At 37.2% G+C, this 26,358-nt stretch overlaps 1 protein-coding gene across 1 annotated transcript in view; it reads left to right on the top strand.

Moving 5' to 3' along the window:
* LOC106708276 overlaps window positions 1-25,324 on the top strand; it is a 37,264-nt gene extending 11,940 nt beyond the window's left edge. Inside the window, exons 2-23 of the mRNA XM_045682448.1 lie at window positions 9,675-9,791; window positions 10,485-10,548; window positions 10,841-10,995; window positions 11,216-11,347; window positions 11,988-12,111; window positions 12,695-12,817; window positions 13,303-13,433; window positions 14,004-14,103; window positions 14,536-14,585; window positions 15,141-15,254; window positions 16,267-16,368; window positions 17,028-17,105; window positions 17,824-17,965; window positions 18,379-18,470; window positions 19,784-19,875; window positions 20,383-20,479; window positions 20,835-20,913; window positions 21,533-22,387; window positions 22,833-22,939; window positions 23,020-23,113; window positions 23,316-23,458; window positions 23,553-25,324. Coding sequence (XP_045538404.1) covers window positions 9,675-9,791; window positions 10,485-10,548; window positions 10,841-10,995; window positions 11,216-11,347; window positions 11,988-12,111; window positions 12,695-12,817; window positions 13,303-13,433; window positions 14,004-14,103; window positions 14,536-14,585; window positions 15,141-15,254; window positions 16,267-16,368; window positions 17,028-17,105; window positions 17,824-17,965; window positions 18,379-18,470; window positions 19,784-19,875; window positions 20,383-20,479; window positions 20,835-20,913; window positions 21,533-22,387; window positions 22,833-22,939; window positions 23,020-23,113; window positions 23,316-23,458; window positions 23,553-25,178 — 4,617 coding nt within the window. The 3' untranslated portion in view covers window positions 25,179-25,324. The remainder of the gene's footprint in view (window positions 1-9,674; window positions 9,792-10,484; window positions 10,549-10,840; window positions 10,996-11,215; window positions 11,348-11,987; window positions 12,112-12,694; window positions 12,818-13,302; window positions 13,434-14,003; window positions 14,104-14,535; window positions 14,586-15,140; window positions 15,255-16,266; window positions 16,369-17,027; window positions 17,106-17,823; window positions 17,966-18,378; window positions 18,471-19,783; window positions 19,876-20,382; window positions 20,480-20,834; window positions 20,914-21,532; window positions 22,388-22,832; window positions 22,940-23,019; window positions 23,114-23,315; window positions 23,459-23,552) is intronic.
* The last annotated feature ends 1,034 nt before the right edge of the window (window positions 25,325-26,358 follow it).

The raw sequence follows: 26,358 nt of genomic DNA, 5'->3' as shown, positions 1-26,358 counted from the left end.
TAAATACTGCTCGTTAATAGATTCCGAAACTGACGTGCATGTATAACAGAGGAATCTGCCGTTGTTACATCTTAAAAGCTGCATAGTTTGAACGTTATGTACTCACGGAGATGACGACACTAGACGACAATACATAGACGCAACTTTTCAATTGCGTCTATGTATAATTGCTTTTTTTTATAGTTCCACAACGATTTTATGGCAATCCGAAAAAATTGAACTAACAATATCATTTTGACCAATAAGGTGACATAATTTGCTAATGTATCAATTTAAGTAGTTTAAAATTACTACGAGAACTCAGTTCATATGTTGAAAATCAATTCTTCGAAGTTGCGATGTTGACAGATTTCGGAAGAAGTTAGGAAAATTTTGCTCCCAGTAAACCTGTAAGATACGAGAAAGGTGTTAGAACTCTGCCGAATGTAAGTCCGTGATCTGCGCTTACCGTCGGGTTATGTTGTGTTTTTGTTGTATTAGTTTATTTATACTATTAATGTTCAATCGTAATTTAGACTCCATTATTTTTCTTTGATATTTTAATATCATTGGTGACGTTGGTTGTGAGTTGCTTTTTTTTAAAAGATAAATTATGGATTTTAAAAGTGCAACCTTTTTGTAAAAAAGATTATTTGCAAAATAGTAAACTTGTTGAGTAATTGTTATTTATTAAATGTCATATAAATTGTCTTTATGCAAATAGAAAAAAAAAATCGTGATCATCGCTTGGGAAAGGCATCGGGAGTTTTTTTTTTTTTAAATAAAGAAGGGAATTGAAAAACACGTTTAATTTTTTTTGACAATAACAATTGACTGCAGAATTTAATTGTAGGTTTTGATTTCCGTGTTAATATCGCTGTGTTGTTTTTTAATAATGTGTGTGATGACATGTGTCCATAAAAGAGTTATAAGGACGTCTGAGGACACCAATCGGTGACAAGAGCAGTATTAACACAGGGTTAAGCTATCAAAAAATTATATTAATCTAGACATAATCGGATGAATCGAGAAATATGAAGATAATAAAAATAGACAAATTAAACCAGTGAACCTAAACCTATCTCCAGACGTATCGGTCTCTCCGTTCCACTGGATCGAGATGGGGGTAGAAGAGGGTGTGCACATGCATTTGCACGTACGCTTGTGCACCTATCTTCTGCGCAACTGACTGCTTCCGAATATGGACTCCGATTTGCAAAAAGTCGTTGAAGACAGTCGCCGTGGCCGACATATGCCGAGATTATTATTATAATTAAAGCAATGAATAAATTATATAATGTGAAAAACTAATCTGTTTTTTATAGACATGGTCTGTTCCAATATTTATAATCGTGTTATAACGAAATGTTATATTTTAAGCGGAGACTGTATAAATAGCTTTAAAATAAAACTAGTTCTTTCATATATCTGCATTAATTATAATGTTTTAAAATAGAAACGTCCGTTACTTTCAATTTGTGTGTTATTATTTATAGCACATAGAACAGTTATTTTATGTTGCATTGAAGTTTGTGTTCTATTCGCGACTAATATAAAAATAGTTGATTAAAAACCAAAAATCCGACTGACTTCGTGAATATTATTTAACTAGCTGTCGCCTGCGTATTCGTCCGCGCGGAATTAAAAAGGTGTAAAAATAGCCTATGTATTCTTTCAGACTATGTTCGACATCTGTGCCAAATTTCATCAAGATCCGTTGACCCGTTTCGGAGATACCTTCAAACATCCATCTATCTAAACATTCGCATTTATAATATTAGTAAAATTTCACAAATGAATGTGAAATAATTGTAACAGCCGCCATGAACATGTCTTTCCTCTACCTAATTTTGACGCTGAATTGGAATGAAAACTTACTATTATGTTATGCCAGTACCGTTACGGTTTTCTCCGCTGCAGTGTGACCGTACCTTTAATATGTCATCAAAATATGCAAAACTAATTTAATCCGTTATCTTTAATATAAATATTGCGGTTATTAAACCTCTAATCGACTTTTGATTTAGGAAAATATTTGCTCACTTCCGAAGATAATGATCAGGGATTTGCAAACTTTTTTTTTTCGTAGACGCCTTTTAAAATATTATTTGTCGGTGAACCTCTTGGTATCCTAACCTCATTAAGTCTTCCATTGACCACAGGACCAAATTATACAGATAACAGGCGATATTAAAACTTTTGAATGTTTTCCGCCATAACTCCCACTGCTGGGCATAGGCCTCCTCCAACGATCACAACGCAACTCGCATCCAGGATACTCCTGCAACTTTGACCGGATCATCGGTCCATCTTGTGGGAGGCTTGTCCACGACTTGTGTCTTGAAAATACAAATCCTTTGAAATTTTTTGCTTGTATAATATTCGTTATTATATTTCATAGCCAGCGTCAAGTTACTGGAGATTCTTATCATTCTTTATTTTAATGTAAAGCTGGGTATCCACTATGTTCGCGAACCTCTGGCGCTCCGCGCAACAGCTCCGCATAGTGAATACGTTTGCGAACTTGGAGCGCGTACGGTGCGCGCCCCGCGCTCAGTGTTCCAACGGGTAGCGGTAAATTGAGCGAACATAAAGGGACAATGTTCACAAGAGGACTGTGGAGCATGCATGTTCCTATGGAGATACGCGTACCCGTCTCCATCAGAGCGGTTACGGGAGCGCGGAGCAAAAGAGGTTCGCGAACGTAATGGATACCCACCTTAAGAAATTATCGAAGTGTGTTGTCCCATTTAGCACGTTGCTTGCCTTGTCATGATTGGAGGGACTATTTTTAGATTTTATTTTCGTACATACCATAAACGGATTATTTATTCCGCAGTTCACTTAATGGATACAATAAAAAAATAATAACGTGGTTCCGTAATTTAGGTTGTTATTTTTATTACGGGGATTTTTTTGTGATGTATCTTTAATCTTTGTAGTTGTTTAAAGGCGAAAGAAAGCAAGTGTTTTTTTTTGTCGTAATACTCTTACGTTCAGTGGGAAAATTATTAGTGAAATTGTTACTGAGCGATCCATGCTATGAAAAGAGTTACGTCTTTTGTAAAATATCATAAGAGGTGTAACTTTTTTCGTCATGATTCATGATAGATGTTCTGTCATTGCTTTACATGTAGTACGCAGGTGTGACTTTAAACTCAGCAGCACTAAACCCGGTCACACACGTTAAATTTTGCATGATAAGTTTAACCACACATAGCCTACAAGTAGACCCCATCGTGTGTGATAAAATTGTACCGAGTATTGTAATAAGGCTATGCGTGCAAGGTTAAAACGGTTAAGTAAATACTAACGTGTGATATATTTACAATATGGTTACGAAACTCCATCTCTCTTAATGCCTGTCCTATTAGTATAGTGCCATTCAAAATTAACGGTGGCTCGTAATTTCGAATGAATCGCTACTAAACACAATTTTAGGTATAAATGGGACGTTTTTACTGGTAATTCAGCAAAGAAAACAGTTATGTTGTCTTTAATACATCCGTGAATTTATATTTGAATATTGAATATGTTGAATGAACCCAAATATATTACTTGTGTATTTTAATCGATAATTACACCTCGGGCAAGGTTTACAGGTCAACTTGCCTTGTAATTTGAAAGGCTATTTTTAGCTTAATATTCGGATATATGCAAATAAACTTATGTTGAATGTATTTTAAAAAGTTATTTTTGTGCTTGTCATTCAAGACATTAAATATTTAATTTGAGAATTTTAATATATCTTACTTCTTACTAATACTATAAATGGGAATGTTTAGATGGATGGATGAATGTTTGAAGGTGTATCCGAAAGGTTCAAGGGATTTTGATAAAATTTGGCACAGATGTAGATCATAGTCTGGAAGAACACATAGGCTACTTATTATCTTTTTTTTAATTCCGCGCGGACGGACTCGCGGGCGATAGTTAGTTTATGCATATAAACTCAAATTTCTGAATTAAGGAGAACCACTAATTATAATTAGCCCAGATTTTTGTTTTTATACCGTGATCGTTTTTTTTGTGTTTTATGCGAAATGACAATCATCAGCTTCTAATATACCGAGATCCTATGGTCCCAAGACTTAAGTGATTACAACAAAGCTGGGACTTTGTCCGCAAAAAGCAAGAATATAGTTAGAAACTATGGTCAGTTCATACTTGGCCACAGTTCATAAATTTTGTTAACGGTGGCTTTAAAAGTTATGGTGTCCAAATTAGTGAAAGATTTTCGCTAAATATTAACTCATTTTAAAACTGTTGTAATGGAAACCTACGGTGAAGTTACCACATACTTAGCATCCATTGTACATCCAATTTGACATAATGTCTTTTCACGACACCGAAGCCGTAAAGTGGACCAAGCCGATTGGATGAACTAGGTCATAGACCACTCACTTCGCTCTTGTACTATACGATCCAAATATGAATATGACAAAATGGAGAATTTTAAACTAAAGGTATATCAAACATACAAGTCTTAAATTAAAGATCTTTATAACGGGAAAGCACTTTGGGTTTGTCTTATGTCCGTCCGCACGGAATTAAAAGAAAAACGTAATAAGTAGCCTATGTGTTCTTCCAGACCATCTATCCACCATCAGACCATCTACATCTGTACCAAATTTAATCAAGATCCGTTGAGCCGTTCCGGAGATACCTTCAAACTAACATCCAGCCATCCATCCATCTAGACATTCGCATTTATAATATTAGTAAGACTAAGTGAGTAAGGACGTAATAATAATTTTCCTTCAAATCCACATTTATGATTCTCTGATTTATATAATCAATTAATTATTAATACTTAACAAATTTAAAGGCAAAATAAGAAAGTAATGAACATTATTTGATTGATCTAAAAAATGTAAAAATTTAAAATTCATTGAGATCGTTTTCATTTGGGTCTGTTTTCTTAAAAAGTGAGTACTTTCATTAACCGCGGGTTTCTGAGACCAAAATCTCTTTCAAATATTGTGATCTCTTTGTAAAAATAATAACAACGATGGCGATATGTTTTACAAAGAGATTTTGGTTTTAAAAACCGATCGATCACTTTTCATCCAATACAAAATGTTGTAATTCTTTGGTGACATTCTTGATGACTAAATTCTATACATGTTATGAAAGATGAGTTGATCTAGTTTACATTTCAAACGAGTAACGTGATAATCCTCAGATTCTAAGTCACCATGAAGTTGTTACCTCATCCAGGAAGAGCGTAGGCGTCCCTCTATCTTATCCAATGAATCACTTCACTTATATATTAAATACTAGCTTTTACCCGCGACTGCATCCGCGCGGAATAAAAAAAATGCACACAAGATAAAAAAGTTCCTATGTCCGTCTCCTAGTTCTAAGCTACTTCCCCATCAATTTTCAGCTAAATCAGTTCGACTGATCTTGAGTTATAAATAGTGTAACTAACACGACTTTCTTTTATATATATAAGATTACTTTAATTGACGTTAGAATAGACCTAATAGACTAGTGGATAATGTACGTTACTGTCCTCTCAAAGAGTTGAATCACATTGTTGATCTATGAAGTGAGGTTAGGAAATGATAGGATGTAGATTAGCATAAGAGATCTAAAAAGGGGGTTGCGGTTGGCTGTAACAGTTTTAGCTCTACCAGGGCCTTGCGTGATATTTCTAAGGGGCCTTGCTTATGTGAGAGTATGTAAAACGCAGCCCTATGGTGCCCCTTTCTGTCCAGTGCCCTGGGAGTTCGCCCAACCGCGATTTACCCTAACCGGCCCAGGCGGTTGTGTTTCCCATATGTATTTTAATAGTTCAGTTAAGGTGAATTAAATAAAACAATATCGCCTTTCTATACTATTCAGGATACTTTGAATACCTTTGGCACAAAGCAATCACTATGTAAATAAACGGGATCGCGTTTCGAGATCAAGGACGGGCTCGAGATGGGTTTGTGAAGCGTTATCGGCCACGCGCCATCCGCTCCAAGGCCAGCGTTCGATTCTCAACAGAGATACGAAAAATCCTAAATAACATGCTAATCTTTTTTTTAATGTCCACGTTTGTTCGCAGAGAACAATTTTTTTATACGCTTTGTCCTGGTACAATTTGTGACATACATATCGTCCCATAAACTTCTACCCTCTAGAAACATAAGTCGTTTCCACATGTTCATAGAAGAACAAATGCAAAAACCTTTGTCAATCCGTTTCCTTCATGATGGTTGTGGTTGTAAACAAAACAATATCCTTATTCGATGTTGTATCGAGCGTCCGTCTGTCGGGGGCTTTATCGTGAGGCCGTGGGCCAAGGTCGGGCCCCGGTGCGCCACGCGCGGCCCTTATGCCAGGGACGTGTAGCAACCCTGGATGAATACAAGGCCTTCAATTAATTCAATAGTACATCTGACAAGGTTTTAAGGTACCTTTTCGGATACTTTTGTATGGCTAAGATGATTAGATCAAAGATTAATTTCTGTTGCAAAGGTGAATAATAGCGTTGAAATGAAGAATAGGGTGATGTTGGACTAGATTGGTCTTCTGAATTGGCAAGTACTATGGTATATAAATACTATGGTTAATAAAACTCGAGTTTCTGTATGTTATATCGAAAAAAAAATGTTATATTTAGTACACATGATGTACACGTGATTTTTTTTTATTTCTGTCTGTCTGTATCCGCAAAGCCGATTGTTCTGTGTAATCTCCGGAACGGCTGTTCCGATTTTAAAGGGACTTTGATAGGAAGGTACACGGGAATATTATAGGCTTTATTTTTAATTCTAATTTGACATACAACCTCTTATTATCAAATAAAACTTTATCTTTCTCATACGTAAAACAAAACGACTAGAAAGGTGACCGGTGTTTTAATAAGATGTAAGGAAATAATATAACTTATACAGGAAGATAAACATACGAAACATACTCAATTTTGACAGTTTTCCTTAAATTAACTTACTTATTGTGAGTCAATTTCTTATTTAAAAAGACAGGATTCAAGGTCAAAGTTCAAATATCTGGTATAAAATGTATAAAAAAACTTTGTTATGCAAACAGTTTTTCCCGATGGTATTGTATGGAACTGAGTTGAACTAAACTGACAACAGGGTTAACTGAGATCCTTATCATATTTTTTATCAGTAATACTCACGTTACATATAATATAGTGATATCTTTAAAGCATCCTGCAATGAGTCAGAGAGATATAAACTGTAAAGAAACCCGACTGACGACTGCAAAGTATAAAGACGTGAAGTAAACATAATTGTTGAGATTTTCATCTGATTAAGAAGTGATTTCCCTCTAACATTTTTTTTCTAAAACTATGTAAAGAAGTATAAAATCCAGCAAGATAACATATTTGTTTCTATTTAGCCTAATTATTTCTGTTAAGAGCACCTATAACTGACGATTATGTATGCGTAGAACGTAGATGCATGAATGTAGAAATGAGAGAGGTGTGCCAGAATCGCGCCAAATGGAGGTCCGTCGTGTCTGCCTACCCACCTGGATTACGGGCGTTAGTTATATAGTTGTTTGTGTGTATTGTAGCATTGTTTCCACGTAGTCGACTTGACCGATTTGAGATATTGCCAAGTTTTCTAAGAATTCATAACTCTTTTTCAATAAAGAACAAACTATTACAGTTTCCGAATACGGTAAGTAGGTATTTTACTCGACTTGTCGGGGGCACTGTCGAGCCCCCAGATTCTTAAATACAGAACGAGATTACTAGAACCTTAAAACGAACTAGTTTAAAAGTATTTATGTAAAAATTCTTTGGGAAAAGAAGAATTTGTATTCCATTTTTTTTCTTTTCTCAAAGAATGTTTATGCAAACAAAAATGATAGTTGAATAAAATAATATACATGCATATGTTGAGGATCTTTTTTTGCCCGACTACACAGGAGGGTAATGTTTTACCGGGCGTTTACTTACGTACATGAGTTATATTTTACTTTACAAAGTAAACTGTACATATTGTTTTATTGTCTTTGAGGTAATGCTTTGAGGTTTTTGAAGACCTATAGTATAGTAAGTAGGGCTATCAACTTTCCATAAATCTACACACTAATATATAGGGGGAAAAAACTACGACTAGTGACTATAACCTCTTGAAACTTATAGGAAAACGAAAAAAAAACTACGTCAGTCAAGAATTCTCCTTCTTCTTAGTTAATCTACTAGTCATTGGGTTACAGCTTGTTTACAGAAGACATTGTTGTCAAAAATGTAGCCCGGTTGGTGGCAACCCTAGTAGTATGCAGGGCGCGGAGTCGTACGGGGTCAAGGTCACTGCGACCTCGCACGACCCTGCGGCGACCCCGTATCACTTATCAACACTGGATGCTGCATACGAGAGCCACTCCAAGTTCTTTGCGATGTAACTCAAAGCATCTCCTAATGTGGTCGCTAGATAACACGTTCAATGCTGTTGATGTTCATGTATTAAGTCGGCACTGAAGGTGTTAAAACAATTTTTACTCGTAATTCATGTAAATTAGATATAGATGTATTTATCAACATAACACGCTCATAAGCCATTGGGGTAGGCAGAGATCATTGACCTCCATTTGGCGCCGTTCTGGCTCCTCCTCTCGCTTCTTTTACATTCATACAAATTTAGCAAAGGTGGGGTAGTGGAAGATCATCATGTTGTTTTGGAGTGTGCTTGGAACGAACGGCTTAGACGTAATTATTTTAAGGTGTTCGGGTATAATGTCGATCTTCTTGAGCCGTCTTCTGACGAGGCCAGGATGATGTTTAAGTTGACCGACATGTGTTTAAGAAACAATGTAGATAATTAGATGTAAGGTGTATTTATTGGAAGGCTTATGGGGCGGTTTGGTCGCATTGCGACAAAGCCTCTTAAATTACTAAATAAGAAAAATTAGAAAAGGTGATAATTTCTCCTAACAGTTAAATTTTGTGTTGTTAACTTGTAATTTCGATTTAGCCGGAAAATAATACATATCACTATTTTTTTTTTTTACTAGGAAATGTCATTTCGTTCACGGTCCAAAAAGTTTCGTATGATTCATTCGTCTTTTTATATTTTAACTCGTAAAGTGCTTGTTTGTCGACTCTTAATTCATTTGGGGGCTCCCGGATCAATTGCCATGCTTGGAACACGTGACTACACGCGTGTTTCAATTATACCAACGAACTAATTGCTGTACTTCGTATGAGCTATACGATTCGTTGTATGACTATATTCTAAACTTTGTAAACAAAAACACAACGAGCAGTATTAGGCATTTACTTAGGTATATATATGTATTAGCTGTCGCACGTGACTTCGTAGGGGAGGGATTAAAAAAACTTAGTAACCTATGTGTTCTGTGTATCTGGAGATATAACAAAGATCCATCCATCCATCTATACATTCGCATTTATTTTAGTAAGATGTATGGTCGAATTCAATGGAAATTATAAAAGACCTTGTTGCTTACACTTGATCTTAATTTCAGGCTTAAATTTAGTATATTCTGGTCAGTATATGTTCATATAATCTCGATTAAAAAATCGTACTATATTGACATAATGCTGAAAAGGACTGTGAGTAAATTACAAAAAAGATGGATTTTAACATCCGAACCCAATATCCGATCCGAGTGGTTTAATGTTTTATACAACAGTTACGACAGTGGAACTATAATATAATGAATGTGGTCGTATTCTAATTTGTTTATTTTCTTGTTTTCAGGTTGCCATAAAAATAATAGACAAAGCGAGATTAGATGAAGACAATTTGAAAAAGACATTTCGTGAGATTGCTATCATGAAGAGGATGAGACACCCGCATATTGTTAAATTATATCAGGTAAATATTACTATGAAGTCTATTTTCTTTACTTATCCTAAGTCTATTTTCTTTCCCTAATATGGGAATAATTTCTTATACGGATGTATCAAGTAATTCATCGGATTTAGCGTAGTACCTCCTCTCCTCTGTCAATTTAAGGTGGCAACACATCTGCAAATGTGGATGTCTATGGGCAACGATCATCTCGCTATTTTGGCGAAATTAGACTGCCTCTTGCTCGTTTGCCATCTTGTACTATAAAAATCAAGGACAAATCAAAAACTCGTATGTTCGTAAATTTTATATAACAAACTAGCTGTCGCTCGCGACTCCGTCCGCGCGCAGTTAAAAAAACTAAATGGGGTGGGGGGCGATTCTCAGACCTACTGAATGTGCTCACAAAATTTCATGAGAATCGGTCAAGCCGTTTCGGAGTTAACCACAAACACCGCGACACGAGAATTTTATATATTAGATTACAATAATTTTTACATATGTATATTAATACAGTTAATTAGCTGGATGCAATATCAGGTTAATTTATAAAAACATTTAACATTATGCAAATTATATAATTGTAAGATACCGTGGGGGACATCGAATTATGCAAAGATAAAAAGAAAAAAAAATGTTATACTCGTAATTTGCGTAAATTAAAATGCATTTTTATATATTTTAAGACGTAAAATCAGAAGTAATTTATCTTTACAGGTGATGGAAAGTGCACACACAATATACCTAGTCACAGAGTACGCCTCTAACGGGGAAATATTTGGTAAGGAGACCCTTAGTGAAGATTAATTGACAAATATATGTATCTGTCGTGGCGACCACAACCCCGTCTGCGCGGAATTAGAAAAAAAAACTTAATTAGTAATCTATGTGTTCTTCCAGACTGTGTTCTACATCTATACAAAATTTCATCGAGATCCATGCAGCTGTTCTGGAGATACCTTCTAATAAACATTCATCTATCCATCTAAACATTCGCAATTTTAGTAGATTTTGAATTCGCAATCCACTTTAGTACTTGAACGTCTTAAGAAGTTATGACTTGATATTTCCAGACCATTTGGTGTCAAAGGGCCGCATGCCGGAGTCGGAGGCGGCGCGCATCTTCGCGCAGATGGTGGCCGCGGTTGGGTACTGTCACTCGCGCGGCGTCGTACACCGCGATCTCAAAGCAGAGAATCTACTGCTGGATCGAGACATGAATATAAAGGTTTGGTACCATATCACATTGGATTTGAAAGATCCAAACTTCTTCTTAAACTGTATAATAATTGAAAATCAGATGGAATTTCTTACTAAATTAGCTTACCGACGTTTTTTTGGTAAAGATTTTGACAGCTTTGAGAGCTGAATAAAATTTATAGTCAAATTTATAAGCGATTTAGTTGGTTCTTCAACCAAAGTATGTAATCTTAGTGTTATGCATGCAGTTGGCAGATTTTGGGTTCAGCAACGAATACAGTGCGGGTGCAACATTAGCCACATGGTGCGGCAGTCCGCCGTACGCTGCGCCAGAACTCTTCGAAGGGCGACACTATAACGGCCCCAAAGTGGATATATGGGTATGTATGTAACCTTTACGTGTCTAGTTGCTATTTTTCTAATGAAATGTATAACTAGGTGGAAGTCTCACAACTCACGCCTTTAACAAAGAGGGGTAGGCAGAGATCACGGACCTCACATTGGAGTCCACTTTTCATCGTTTTGGGAGACGAAACGTGACGGGTGACGAGCTTCGTCACCATTTTTTTCTCCCAGGAATTTACACATATCTTTGGAATTTATTTTTGCTAATATTTGCAGGTTGCATCACGATGTTTCCCTTCATTGTTAGAACGTCGGATAAATGTACATATGTAAATCGAAAAACACATTGGTACATTACAGGATTCGAACCTAGGACCTGCAAAGTACAAGTCAAGTAACCCCTGAGACATCAGCGCTCTTACGCATGGAATTAATTTTAAAAACACTTAATTAATAGCATATGTGTTATTCCAGACTATGTTTTATATCTATGCCAAATTTCATCAAGATCCGTTGAGCTGTTCTGGAGATACCTTCTAACATACATCCATTTAAACATTCGCATTTATTATATTAGTAAGATTATGGCACGCCATAATAACGCTTGGGTTTTAACGGAAATTCTGTCCATTCTTTTCATCAATTTGTTTCTACTTCTACAACGTATGTGCACAGTCGTTAGGCGTAGTGCTGTATGTGATGGTTTGCGGCGCGCTGCCATTTGACGGCAGCACGCTCAGCGATCTGCGCAACGTCGTACTTAGCGGGAAGTTCCGGATACCATACTTTATGTCACAAGGTCAGTGCCACATCGCACAATCATCATCAGCTCACTATACGTCGCCACCGAGGGGCTCGGAGCCTACCCCAAGTTAGGGGTGACTAGCACATAGACAACTATGCTGACCAAGTGCGGGTTGACTTCACACATATCATTAAATTTCTTCTCAGATATGTGCAGCATCACGATGTTTTACCTTCACTATAAGAACATCGGATAGATGTTCATATGTAAATCTAAAACACATTGGTACATGGCGGGATTCAAATCCAGGACTTGCAGATTGGAAGTCAAGTGCTTAACCACTGAGCTACCGACGGTCTACTAACAATCAATTAAGTGCGACAGTTAATACCCTTCGCTATCTGTATCTTTAAAGAGTTCCCATCATTTACCTGTCCTCTATTGTTACTTAGAATCCTCACCAACGCTAGCAAGGGCAACCGTCAGAATCAATGGCGAGAAACAAATAGGCACAGAATACCACACTTTATAGCCTCTCCATTGATATAGTTCAGTGTTTCCCATTATTAGATCACAGAATGTTTGAGATTCGCGTGATTTAGTGTCTATAGGTAGTTTTAAATTGACATGTTTTCAGAATGTGAGCATCTGATCCGCCACATGCTGGTAGTGGATCCGGAGAAGAGGCTGTCACTGCGCGGAGTGGCGCGTCATCGCTGGCTGGCGGCGCACCAGCCCGGACCAGGACCTGGCGTGCCCGGTACTGACATACATTTGTGACATAACTAACTTTATATCTACCTTATATACTAAAAACTGTTGGTTTCTGAGACTAAAATCTTTGTATAAAACATACGTCATCGTTATCATCTGGCCTTTTCTCACTTACTTAGGGTTGGCACACAAGGTTTTATAAATCTTAAAGTTTTGACTTAAGTTTTTATAGCCGGTCCTGTCTGTTGACAACCCTACTTGGGAAGAATATCTTAAAATTAGTATTTTTAGCTAAATAATTCAAAATTACTTCTAAAAATACACCAGTAATAAAAATTAGTAATAAAAAATACGTCATCTCTGTCATTATCTTTGACGAAACAGAGATAACAATATGTTTTAAAGCGGGAATTTCCATAGGCGAAAACTGTGTTATGTACCTTTTTTTTAAATGGAAGAGAAAATGAGACAGAATAGATGGAAAATGGATGATTAATTTGTATTTTTTTTATCAATGTATTGTTACTACAGATGCGTCGGAAGGTGCATGTACATGTCACTCAGGGGGGGAGGAGGAGCCGGCGGCGGAGAGCGCGCACCACCACAAGCTGCTGGCGCACATGCAGGCGCTGCCGGGACTTACAGCTGACCTCGTGCTGCAGGTACACCACCACCACCCTCACCCCAACCCCTCTCCTCTCCCCACCATTACACTCATACGACGACATGACGTCACCTCCCATCATACACATATCAACTTAAATTAACTTTAACTAACTTAAACCATGTTCAGGGCCATTTTCATCAACTATCAATTAAACTTAAGTGTCCCTTAAAAAGCACTGTCATTATGGTAGGTTTATGAGACCAAAATCTCTGTATAAATCATCTCTGTCATTATCTTTGACAAAACAGATATAACAATATGTTTTAAATGCAGATTTTGAACTCGAAAACCCGCGGTTAGGAATAAATTTAAATTAAATTTTCACCAACTTTAGGAGTCACTTAAGCTTATAATTTTGCTTTAGATATAGAGAGACTATTAACCAAAGAGAAACCTATCTATGAATACTTTACTAGGTTGATAAAAACAGGCATAAGAGTGGTTGTTCACTCAGGGATACGCTTAGTGTAGATTTATTATGAGTAATCTTCTCTAAGGACTATTTAAGTAACTCTTGTATGTCAATAAGTTAAGAAATGTAAAAAAAAATTATCTTTATTTTCAGTCAGTGCAAGAGGAGCGTTTTGACCACATATCTGCGATCTACAACTTGCTACTTGACAAGCTGCGCCGGCGCACCACTCACAGGAACAGCATCCACAGAGGTCATCTCATTATATCTATCTTATATATAGTCTAGGTTACTTAGGTTAATGAATGGTGAAAGAATTTTAGAAATCAGTCCAGTATTTTTTTAGTCTTCTTTTCTCCGTCCGCACGGATATAAAATAAGGTTAGTATTTGTTCTTCCAGACTATGGTCTACATCTGTGCTAAATTTCAGCGAAATACGTTCTGGAGATATATAATTCGAATGTTTAGATGGATGGATGGATGTTTGAAGGTATCTCGAAAAAGCCTCTACGGATCTTGATATAAATTGGCATCGATTTAGAGCATAGCCTAGAAGAACACATAGGCTACTAATAAAGTTTTTTTTTAAATCTACCCAGACGGAGTCTTGGGCGATAGGTAGTTTATAATATTAGTGAAATATAGATTTATAATTAAAAAAAAAAGTATCATTAATGTTTACAGACTCACTGGATTCTAACAGAAGTCAGCCTTTGGATCTCACTAGCTGTAAGGTAAGATAACTACGAGTATTAAATCGACTTTGAAAAGAAGTAGGACCTTAATTCTGAAGATTTAGAACTCTTATTATTGGAACGAAGTTCCTTATCGCGCGTTGTTAAAGGGGGCTAGACGGAAAAAATTCTTACGAAAAGTTGTCACGACACTTTTTGCTATAGTAAGTATGTTAACGACGAATGAGCGCTACTTCACCATGGCAACGACGTGACAATATATATCGAAAATTCATAGAAATAAAATCTACTTCTTGTGAAGACTTAAGTTTTTTATTCATAGAATAAACATTGGTTCCTTCACTAATTAATAGAAAGGAACTTCGTTCCATCCGGGTGTCCCAACACACCTCTCAAGTTTTTTCTTTTATTTATAATAAGTTGTTAACCTTGGGATTGGAACTAAATCGCACAAAACTGTTTAAAAAAAATAAAGTTAAGTTAAATTAAATTAATTTTAAGGAAAGTAAAATTAATTTAATTAAACAAGTCTAAAGAAAACTTACTTAATTTATAATTATTGTATGAATGTTGCAATGCGTTCACGTATTGCAGAATACGGAGGATGAACAAATGGAGGCTGAGGAGTGCAGTTCTCAGGAGTGCCTCGTGTCCATACCCTGCGAGCCTGTCGACTACGTCATGGATAGAGACGATAACTTGGAGAAGGTGTGTACAGTCACGGAAGTTAATTTCCTACCCATTTTTTTTGTTCAACTTATGTGGTAAATAACTACTTTTATGATTGTTAGTATGACATTCAATACCTAAATATAAACCAACTAAAGTAAGATTATCAATTCCAGTCAGTGAAATGTTTTTTTTGTTGGAATTTTTTATTTCTGACCTGGATTCAGAGTCCTTTTGCCGTATACATCAATAAGACAACTTTATGCAAAAATCAACTAAAAAAGGAATCAAACATAAACTCCATAAACAATCAGTGAAATAACATTTCCAGTGTTGCAAGTTTTTAGTTCTAAATAAATAGTGATGTGGTAGAATCGAGTTTTTACAATTAAAAATTAGTCGAGATTACATTTTTTTATTCAATATCAAATTGCCTTTATCACTATTGTAGCGTGTCACCCCTTTTTTTTGTATCAGTGACAGTTGCACTTGTCATTTTACTGTCTGGAATTAATAATCGTACTTTAGACTATCTGAACCGGTGGGGGAGAGTCCAATTAAATTATATCAGATCGCTAGCGCCCCTCTGTCAACATCAAAAAATGTTGCATGACGTCCTTTGTACTCTAGCTATGATGACATTTATTTATTTTATATAATTGTCTATGTCTCTAAGTAGGTTTTATTTACTAGCTTTTACCCGCGCCTTCGTCCGCGCGGAATAAAAAAAATGCACACAAGATAAAAAAAGTTCCTATGTCCGTTTCCTAGTTCTAAGCTACCTGTCCACCAATTTTCAGTCAAATCGATTCAACCAATCTTGAGTTATAAATAGTGTAACTAACACGACTTTCTTTTATATATATAGATATATATTCTGACAGATCAAACCGCGATAGCAGCGCCTCTCATCGGTTCAGATATTCTTATACGAGTGCACGTTTAAAATTTATCTAGATGTACTAAATTAAATCTGGAATGTATTTTAATTAAATTTTACATAATCAATTTAATTAATAAAATAAAGATTAATAAATATAATTATTTCTAGTTCGGTGAGTGCGGTACGCCCGCAGCTGAGGAACGTCCAGCACCACCCCCGCCTTCAACGCGGCGACACACCGTCGGCCCCGGGGACTGCCGACATGCACAGGTAACAACATAATAACTAGAAATGTTTTCAAATATATTACCAGCACAATGTAATAGTTGTAGCGACGTAAAGGCATACGAGAAGTCACTGCGTGCAGATGACCTTGAGCCGGGAAGATATTTGAAAAGAAATATACTACTATAGTAAGAAATCAATATCAGAGTTTATTTTAATTAGTAGAGAAAGATTAATTAATTAAAAACGGCCTAATTTTAGTCCTCTTTCCCTTCCCACCCTTTTCTTATTAGGAAAGGACGGGAAAGGGAAGTGGATTTGGCGGAGGAGAGGATGCATAGGAAGGAGAAATATCCTCTTTCTGTGCGTCCTCTTCTCAGTTGATTAAAGGTAGACAGCGCATCTGCATTTGCGGATGTCTATAGGCAACGGTCGCCTCGCTATTGCGGCGAATCCAGGTGGCCGTTTGCTCGTTTGCCACCTTATGATATATATAAAAAAAAAAAAAAAACACGTGTGATCGTCTAATGACGGCACCGACTAGTTTCGGACCCGTCGGGGATCCATCTTCACTGAAGGGTCCGAAACTAGTCGGTGCCGTCATTAGACGTTTATACGTGAGTTAAGCCGTTTTATATTAATTATTATGTCTCAAGAAAGTTTAAACAATTTCGTATTTTTTTTTTGTTACATTGTGTGGTCAGCCCAGCGAGCTGTCAGGTTGTGGAGCGGCGTCCGCAGATCTACGTCCCGCCCCACTCTGTGTGTCCGCACATTTCAATGTATGTATTTAAAAGCAGTAAGACAATCAACAATAAAAAAAAAAGCAAAAATAATAGCCTATGTATCCTTCCAGACTATGTTCTACATCTAGGCCAAATTTCAGCGTAATCCGTTCAGCTATTCTAAAGATACGTAGTAACAAACATCCATACATATAAAATTTCGCATTTATAATGTTAAGTAAGATATTTTTGTATGAATACAAGTAGCTTACCTTCTGTAGATTAAAAGAAAGAACCGATTTCGACTGACTTTTTTTTTTAATTTAAAAATTTTACTAATATTATTAATGTGAATGTATAGATGGATGGATACTCATGGACAATGAAACTTGCTATAGATGTAGAACACAATCTGGAAGAAAACATATGCTACTAATTAAGTTTTTGGAACGAAGTTCCTTATCGCGCGTTGTGAAAGGGGGCTAGACGGAAAAAATTCTTACGAAAAGTTGTCACGACACTTTTTGCTATAGACGAATGAGCGCTACTTCACCATGGCAACGACGTGACAATATATAACGAAAATTCATAGAAATAAAATGTACTTCTTGTGAAGACTTAAGTTTTTTATTCATAGAATAAACATTGGTTCCTTCACTAATTAATAGAAAGGAACTTCGTTCCATCCGGGTGTCCCAACACACCTCTCAAGTTTTTTTTAAAATTTCAAACGGACAGAGTCGCGGGCGACATCTAGTAGTGTTATATTTTACAGCAACAAGCTTCACCGAACGTATCTTTACTACCGAATACGAACCTGGCGGCGAAGTTACCGGCGGTGCAGCATCAGCCACCGCGCTACTTCAGCGTCAAAGATCAGCATCTGCTGAAGCCACCGCACGCCATGCAGACACACGGTACATACAAACACATACATATATAACTTTATGTTTAAATGTGACGTCATCATCCATAGACTAAGATCCCTTTTTCATTAAGCGGTTAGAACGCAATTGACTATCTATGAAATAATTGTGGCAGGTCAGAGAATATTGACCTAAGATGTAATTTTAGTCATCTTTCCTTTTCCACCCTTTTCTGATAGGGAATGGATGAGAAGGGGGAATGGAATTGACGGAGGAATCTTTCTGTGCGTCCCCTCCTTCGTTAATTAGAGAAATGTTTGTATGAGATACTTGTTTGTATAGGATTTATATTTCATAATTTTAATTAAAATAATTAGTTTGAGGCATTAAAAATGATACCAGAAGACAGTATTTGACGCGGACGAAGTCGCGGGTACAGCTAGTTAAAGATGTGTTGTGTGCAGCGTCGTCGTTTGGTCGTCGTGCGTCGGATGGTGGTGCTCATGTACCACGTGGTGCAGAGCGCGCCTGCTGCCGCTCAGCACCCTCACACCATGTATGTACATACACACATACACACAAACACACAAACATACTGTTATATCTTAGTACTAACATTAAATTAAATATTCATCATCTTCATCATCTCCTTGACCTTGTCACACTTACGTACCACCAGGTTTCCGTCCTCCAAATCAATCTGTCTACCTCCATTGTCACCCCCTTCTTGATCATGTCACCTTTCACGCAATCCAACCATCTCTTCCTAAGCCTACCTCTACCAGTGTATACGTAACGTTCTCTTTGTCACATGCGATTCTTCCCTTCTCAACTAAATATTATCATTAACAAATAAAAAAACTTGTGAGCCGTCATGGGACGCCTGGCAGATGTGAAACATCGTGTGTGTACAAGTAATATGCATAAAATATTAAATATTATAATTAAATAAATTATAACAATAATAATGATAATGACGATGACGATGATGATCATCTTCAATGATAATGATGATAATGATAATAATAATAAAAATAATATTCAATATTATTAAACTAAACACATAAAATATATATATGTATATCTTAGTATAGCTTGGCGACCCGTCGCCACGGCAAGCGTCGCCACGCCAAAATTCGGTTTACAAGTGATCCTATAGATGTTTCACATCAAAAAAAAAAAACGCAATTTCCGCTATCAATCCATACATAAACATCGACAACGATATCTTAATCAGGTGGGCATAAGTTGAACTAAATTATAACAGCTCACAAGCGCCACTCTCAATGTCAAAGTGTCACAAGATACTTGTTGTACTGTCTTGTATTTTTGGAACGAAGTTCCTTATCGCGCGTTGTGAAAGGGGGCTAGACGGAAAAAATTCTTACGAAAAGTTGACACGACACTTTTTGCTATAGTAAGTATGTTAACGACGAATGAGCGCTACTTCACCATGGCAACGACGTGACAATATATAACGAAAATTCATAGAAATAAAATGTACTTCTTGTGAAGACTTAAGTTTTTTATTCATAGAATAAACATTGGTTCCTTCACTAATTAATTGAAAGGAACTTCGTTCCATCCGGGTGTCCCAACACACCTCTCAAGTTTTTTTTTTTATGCCATCTTCTGTGCTTAAATAGGTTTTATATATTTTATAGTAGAACCAAACGCGATAGCAGAGACTCTGTCACTGGACCAAATATCTTTGTTCGACTTTAGACACTTATATTAGATAAGAAACGTCTATCTGTCATTTCACAGAATATAAATCAAAATAAAATTATTTAATATACTTGTGGCTATTTAAAACTGTGTATTTAACTAGATTAAATAGACTTTCTTACTCAAGTCTTGGTGTACCAGGTATCAGACAGTGGAACACCAGCGCGGCAGGAAGACGCCGAGCATGCGGAGGAGCAGACCACTGACTCTGTATATAACACCAACTTGTCCAGGTAACATTTAACAAAGATTATCTATATATATAAAATAAGATCCTTTGACTTATATTTACTATTTCTTTTTTATCAAGGATAATGTAAGGGATGATAATAGCAGTGATATATCTGACTCGGTGGACATTAGTCGAATTAAATTATAATAGCCCACTAGCGCCACTTACTCAATGTCGAAAAATTATCAAAATATCTTTGTCTTGCATTTTTCTGTGCCTAAATATGTTTTCTGATAGAACTAATCTCGTCGACAGCACCTATTCCCAGGCTAGATTCTTTGACTTTTAACTGTCACATTTAGAAAGACAGGACATAAATTGAAAGATAACTTTCACCCGACTTATTTGGTAATGGTTTTTGGCGAAAAACCATTCCATTGTAATGTGAAGGTTTTTATATAGTAAATCTTTTTTTTTTATATATATATAAATTAAGACAATAATCAAAAACAATATGATGTATATTTGTATGTATTTGAATGTATGGTTGTTTTTTTTTTTTTTGTAGATACATGCAGAGTCGCGGCAGCAGTAAGAGACACACAATAGTGACTGCAGAGGACGCCGCCAACGTGGTCACCTCCACCTCCTGCATAGGACCTATGGTAACTATACATAAAATTGAATTGTCTATATGGAATATATAAAATATATATATATTTGAAGAATATGATATACTAGCTGTCGTCCACGACTCCGTCCGCGTGGAATTAAAAAAAAACTTAATAAGTAGCCTATGTGTTCTTCCAGATTATGTTATACATCTGTACCAAATTTCATCAAGATCTGTTGAGCCGTTCTGGAGATACCATCAAACAAACATCCATCCATACATCCAAACTTTCACATTTATAAGTAAGATGTCACTTTGGAAACAATTTCTATATTTCTCACTCTCTTTCTCTCTCTCTCTCTCTTTCTCTCTCTCTTACGTATCTAAATCAATAACTTTGTCAACAGACGAGCACCTCTCCGTCTTCAACAGCCAACATCAGAATGAGACGGACAGGTCTCCTCACAGTGACAGAGCGTCCGCCAGGTGAGTGAACAATATCTCTTGTTTACATTGAGTTTTCACTGTAGCAACACATGTATACAAACATGTTGTGTCTATTTCATTCCCTTTGAAGGAAAAAAGATAACTATATGTTTTTATATATTTGTTCAGTGGAAATGCCTTTAGTTTGTTAGAGTGTTGTGTAGTTGTTGTGAATAATTTATGTATACGATGTTTTTTTTTTGGTAATATTTTTTTAAATTATAGTAATACAAAAGTTGTTTTGTAGATGTAATAATTAATAGCTTGAATTTTTTTTTATAAAGTATTTCTTTTGTATTAACTGGAGTCTTTAAATTATTAAATTTGTACATTACAGTGTGGGTTTACATTTTTCCAGTCGTAATCCAGTGATAATTTCCGATCGCAGTACTGGAATGATGTAAACCGGCGACATGATTTAGAAGTATTTTTTTTAAGAACAAATTTATAATTTGAAGACTCGTGTTTCTCAGCTGGCATTTTTTTTTAAAATATTTAATAGACACAAGTTTTGACATTTTCCGTTGTATGCATTGAGTAGTGCATGTTGTTGTTTTTAATAATTTGCATTTTTTTTTAATTTGCTAATTTTTTATTTTTTTCTACCACAACCTTTTAGTTATAAGCCCAGAGCTGGTTATGGAAGTTGAGCGGCGAATGAACAGAAACTATTTACCACCTTCGATACAAGGTGGTTACCAGTACCAAAACCAATCAGGGTACCAAAGTCCACCCACCGGTACGAACCCAACGCAAACCGTACCGCAAACCCCAGCACAAGGTTCGATAACAGCTGGTACACCGAACTATTCGAACCAAAGCCAGAGCAACCAGAAAATGATACCTTCCTTAGAAACGATACCTCAAGGCAGTATGATAGGGAGGAAGGGGTCTATAGTATCTGGTACGCCCGTTACCAACCAAGTTACCTCCCCCTACACACCCCCAACTGGACCATTTTCCCCCAATCACGGCTCACTCGCACAAAATCAAAATACAATGATAACTGAAAAACCTCAGAACACTCAGAACTTCGATACAAATCAATTCAGCAATGACTACAATTTCAATAACTTTTTAAATAATTCCAATATGACGTCATCAAATTTCTCTAATAACAGTACACAGTTTACTTCAAATAACTTCGGTATAACAAGCGGTACACCAATGGCGAATTACCAAAATCAAAATGTCACAGGATCTATTACTAGCGGTACACCAATAGGAAATTACCAGAGTCAAAGTATGGGTTCGATTAGTGGTTGTGGACAAACGCAATCTATTAGTGGGTCGGGCATGTCTGGATCGATGAGCGGGTCGGGTATACCCGGGTCGGGCATTCCCAGTGGGTCTATAACGGCCGGCACGCCGTGCCAAGTGCAGCCGACGCCGGGCGCCGCGTATAATAGACAACGCAAATACTCCGGACCTCAAAGGGTCAAACTGCAAATGTTAGCTACTGTACAGGAAATGGGTAATTTTTTTTTTTAGTTTTTTTTTTGTTTTAAGTTTTTTTAGTAATTTTTGAACGCGAGATAGAGGTTTGTGATTTATTGATATAAAACTGTGTGCATGTGATTTTGCTATAATGTTTCGGCTCATTGTTTGCAATAGTTTTGTCTGTTTGTGTGTTTTACTATTTAACATGTTTTAGTCGTAATAATTAATATAACGGATTTCAAATGTTATATATTTTCAAATTGATTGAAGAGTTAGGTTTTTACACAGGAATTATTAATACTAATTGATCCTTAAAGCCGGATAAAATAGCTAGAGGATAAAATAATTTCACAATTGGTTTTATTTTCAGTATATTTCAGTGGGTTTTAATAATAAAAAAACACCAATTGAAATGTAATATTGGGTTTCAAAGATCATTAAAAGATATTTGTTTTACAACAAGTTGTTACATTTGACAGCGAGAGAGCACGCGGAACGTTACTCTCCAGTGCGGCGTGCGGAGAGCTCGCCCCCGCGCGCCGCACACGACCTCGCCTCCGCACGCCTCGAGTACCAGCAGCTGCAGGTACGTCTGCGGCCGCCTTTATCTCATTCCTTGACCTAAATGTTTATGTGTATTTTGAAATTATTTTATGATGTACATAGCGCGGCCTAGAACGGCGGAGTGGTGCGAGCGCGGCGGGCGCCTCCCCGCCCCGACCTGACAGTCGCCTCCACACCCCCAATACATCCGTACCTGGTAACATTACTGCTTATATACCTAATATATCTTCTAATGTCCTGTGATTAACAAAGAGTAGACCATTTTCGTGTGTAAATACATAAACAATAGAAACCATTTTCATTTACTATAACAGCGTCTAGTTTATACAATTTATATTTTAAATTTCTCGACACGTTTCGTTACTACATTTTGTTTTTATGAAATATTTGCGGAACAGGTTCCCCGCGGCACTGCGGCGCTCCGCCCCCGCTGGACCTGAGCGTGCTCAGCGTGGAGGCGGCGCGCGCCGTGCTGTGTGCTGCACGCGCACTGCCTGACCCCGGCGCTGCAGACCTGCCGCGTACTCTGCTCCTCACTCAGGTAACATCACAAATACATCACCTTACTTCTCATACATTAAAACAGAATATTGCAATAAGCTTTCAAATGTCTCACGAAATTATTATATTCCCAGGACCTGGCTCTGAAGATGGGCATCAACCTGCACAACCTGTGCTCGCCTCACGTCAACATATCTCAGGAGATAGTGCAGGCGCTGCACGCGCACGGGCTGGCGCTGCTGCCCGGCCACGTGTCCCCCGCCAGCCCCGGCTCCCCCCTCCACCAGATCACAGAGGGCCTCAGCTACCTGCACACCGGCTCCATCACACGCGGCACCCCCCAGCCCACCGCCACGCCGCTCGATCTGCGCAGCAACCTCGACGTGGACCCCGGCCAGTACCCCCAGCTGCACCCCATGGTCCACCCCCAGATACACATGGTCACCCACCGCTCCCTCAATAACTCCCCCATATCCAACCCCGGCTCCCCCCTCGACATGATACAGGAGGAGATCGGCAACGGGAGTCACAACGGTGACGCCAAAATGTTCACTCACGAAATGAGAAATATCCAGTTTCCGAGCTACGTGTCCAGTCATCCCCAGATCAGTTTGACCGACTGCCTGGGCTCGGAGATCACCTTGGTGGCCTCGTCCTCGGAGGACAGCGTCGACAGTTTGGAGAACGCCAAGTACCCTCTGCCGCAGTTCGTGATATCGGAGCCCTCCGATCTGGACGACCGACCCTCGATCACCAAAGGGATCGGCAGGAAGGTGAGTCAGGAGAACGAGCCGCCGCCGAGGGAGGTGCCCAAAGACCTAGAACTGCACCTGGATAAAGACACGGAGATGCAATCTCCCAAAGAGAGCGTGGACGAGACCAACAGGTTCCTCACGGAAGATCTAACGTACCTGAGGCGAGGAAGTGACAAATCGCTGGGCTTCAGCGACGACTCCCTCAGCAACGACTCAGCCAACGCGTCCCCAAACTGTGAGCAGAACGTCCAGTCGATATACTCGAATATTATATCTGTTAGTTCTGGATTTAGTGAAAACCGGGGAAGCTTCTCTGAACACAGGGAATCATTCTCCTTCTCGGATAGGGGAAGTTTCTCGGAGCGGGGGGACTTCGGACGATCTTCCTTCTCTGAACGGAGTGACTTCGGCAGGGGGAGCTTTTCGGAAAAGGGGGAAACTCCTCGGTCTTCTTTCTCCGCTCAAGGAGTACTCGGAGAGGTGAAAGAGTACAATGAAGACGTTTGTATGCCTCGTGATAGCAGTAGATACGGCTTTGATAAATACGAAGACCATCCTCGGCAGGAAGAGATTGAAAAACTTCAGCGGTCTACTATGGATTTACGTTTGACGGAGATCTGTAGGCCTGAGGAGCAAAGAATACCAATTTTACTAAGTCCACAGGAGATTTCTTGCTTTCAAGAGTATATAGAAGTCGCTCTATCTACAGTTTGTTCCCAACTTGATTCACATCGGATAGTGGAATTGCTAAAGGAGACTATAAATACGAGAGTTCCACCTCAGAACATTTTCATTGAAACTGGTGATCAGAAGGAGAAGCATGATGATACAGAAGCACTAACTGGTTTCCTAAATCTAGAATATTCCGGTGGGATCCAGATCGAACTGATCATATGTGAGAATAAAGCTAAAGAAAAGAAAGGATTAAAAATGAGACGGATTTCTGGTGATCAGAGAGAGTATGGCAAACTTTGCCAGCAATTGATCACCAGTTTGACTGTTTAACTGTTGACTGTGGGTTTCCACTGTTTTAATACTTGTATAGAAACATATGTCTTTGAATTTGACAGAGATATGTTTTGATACAAATATTATTGTGGAATTTCTTTTGAAATCTAAGTCCAAAATGTACAAGCAATTCTAATACTTAAGTGAAAAGTAAAAGAGTCTATATTCGTATAGAAAATTTTTAATGTCATCATTTTTATTCCATTATGTCGTTGAAATTTTTGATAATAATTATTTTTTAATTTGCATTTGCTAAAATATCATTTTGTTTGTGTATTTACTATATTTTAGCTGGGGAATATCAATTTTATATATATTTAGAAAATATATATAAATTTTTTAGTATTCATTAATCCGGTACGAATGAATATAAAACTCATAATTAAAAAAAAAAAACATTTAAAAATCACAACATGGCCGTTATATTATAATAATTTAATAAACACTTAAAATAAGTTAAAATCGACGTCATTTTAGAAAAAAAAAACATTTTACTGTCTTTTTTTATTTGAAACTTATGACGTCATAATTTTACGCGACTAAAAATTATCTAAAAACGTACAATAATAACATATTCCTAGCTTAAGTGACTGCAATTATTAAAAAAAAAACTTTCGCCATATTAAAACGTTGTACGATTTGTACAATTATAATTTTAAAAACAAGGGACTTCACTTTATACTGACATACTCAGAATTAATTGGTCACTAAGGAAGACCGTTAAGACTACTATGAGTATGGAAGTTTGTGGACATGTACAGCTTATTTACCAATGTTAATTATAATTAATTTGTATATTATGTTTATAAGTGCTCTAAAACATATACTATTTATTCCAAACTGTTTAATTTGTTTTTAAGTTTTTTTTTAGGCTTTGTAAATATATTTTTTTAACTCTAGATAAGTGTATTTAAGTTTATGTATATAATGAATTAAGTTTAAGTTAGATCGTGCCTTGACGGCAGGTCGTGAGGCGCCGGATGTATGAGTCGTATGGAATGTATGGACGCTTTCGCGCGGGCGCGTTGCGGTACATAATATAGCGATATAGTTCACATTAAAATTGTATGTATGTATAAAATAGGATATACACAGATGATATAACTTCAAAGATAAAATATTTGGAAACTTCCTTTTAAAGTTGGTTAAAAAAAATCTTTTATGCAGTAAAAATCGT

The sequence above is a fragment of the Papilio machaon genome, chromosome 19 (assembly GCF_912999745.1).
Source record: "Papilio machaon chromosome 19, ilPapMach1.1, whole genome shotgun sequence".
Classification (NCBI taxonomy): Eukaryota; Metazoa; Arthropoda; class Insecta; order Lepidoptera; family Papilionidae; genus Papilio; species Papilio machaon.
The sequence above is the reverse complement of the archived record's forward strand: the minus strand, read 5'-3'. Positions and strand labels throughout refer to the sequence as shown.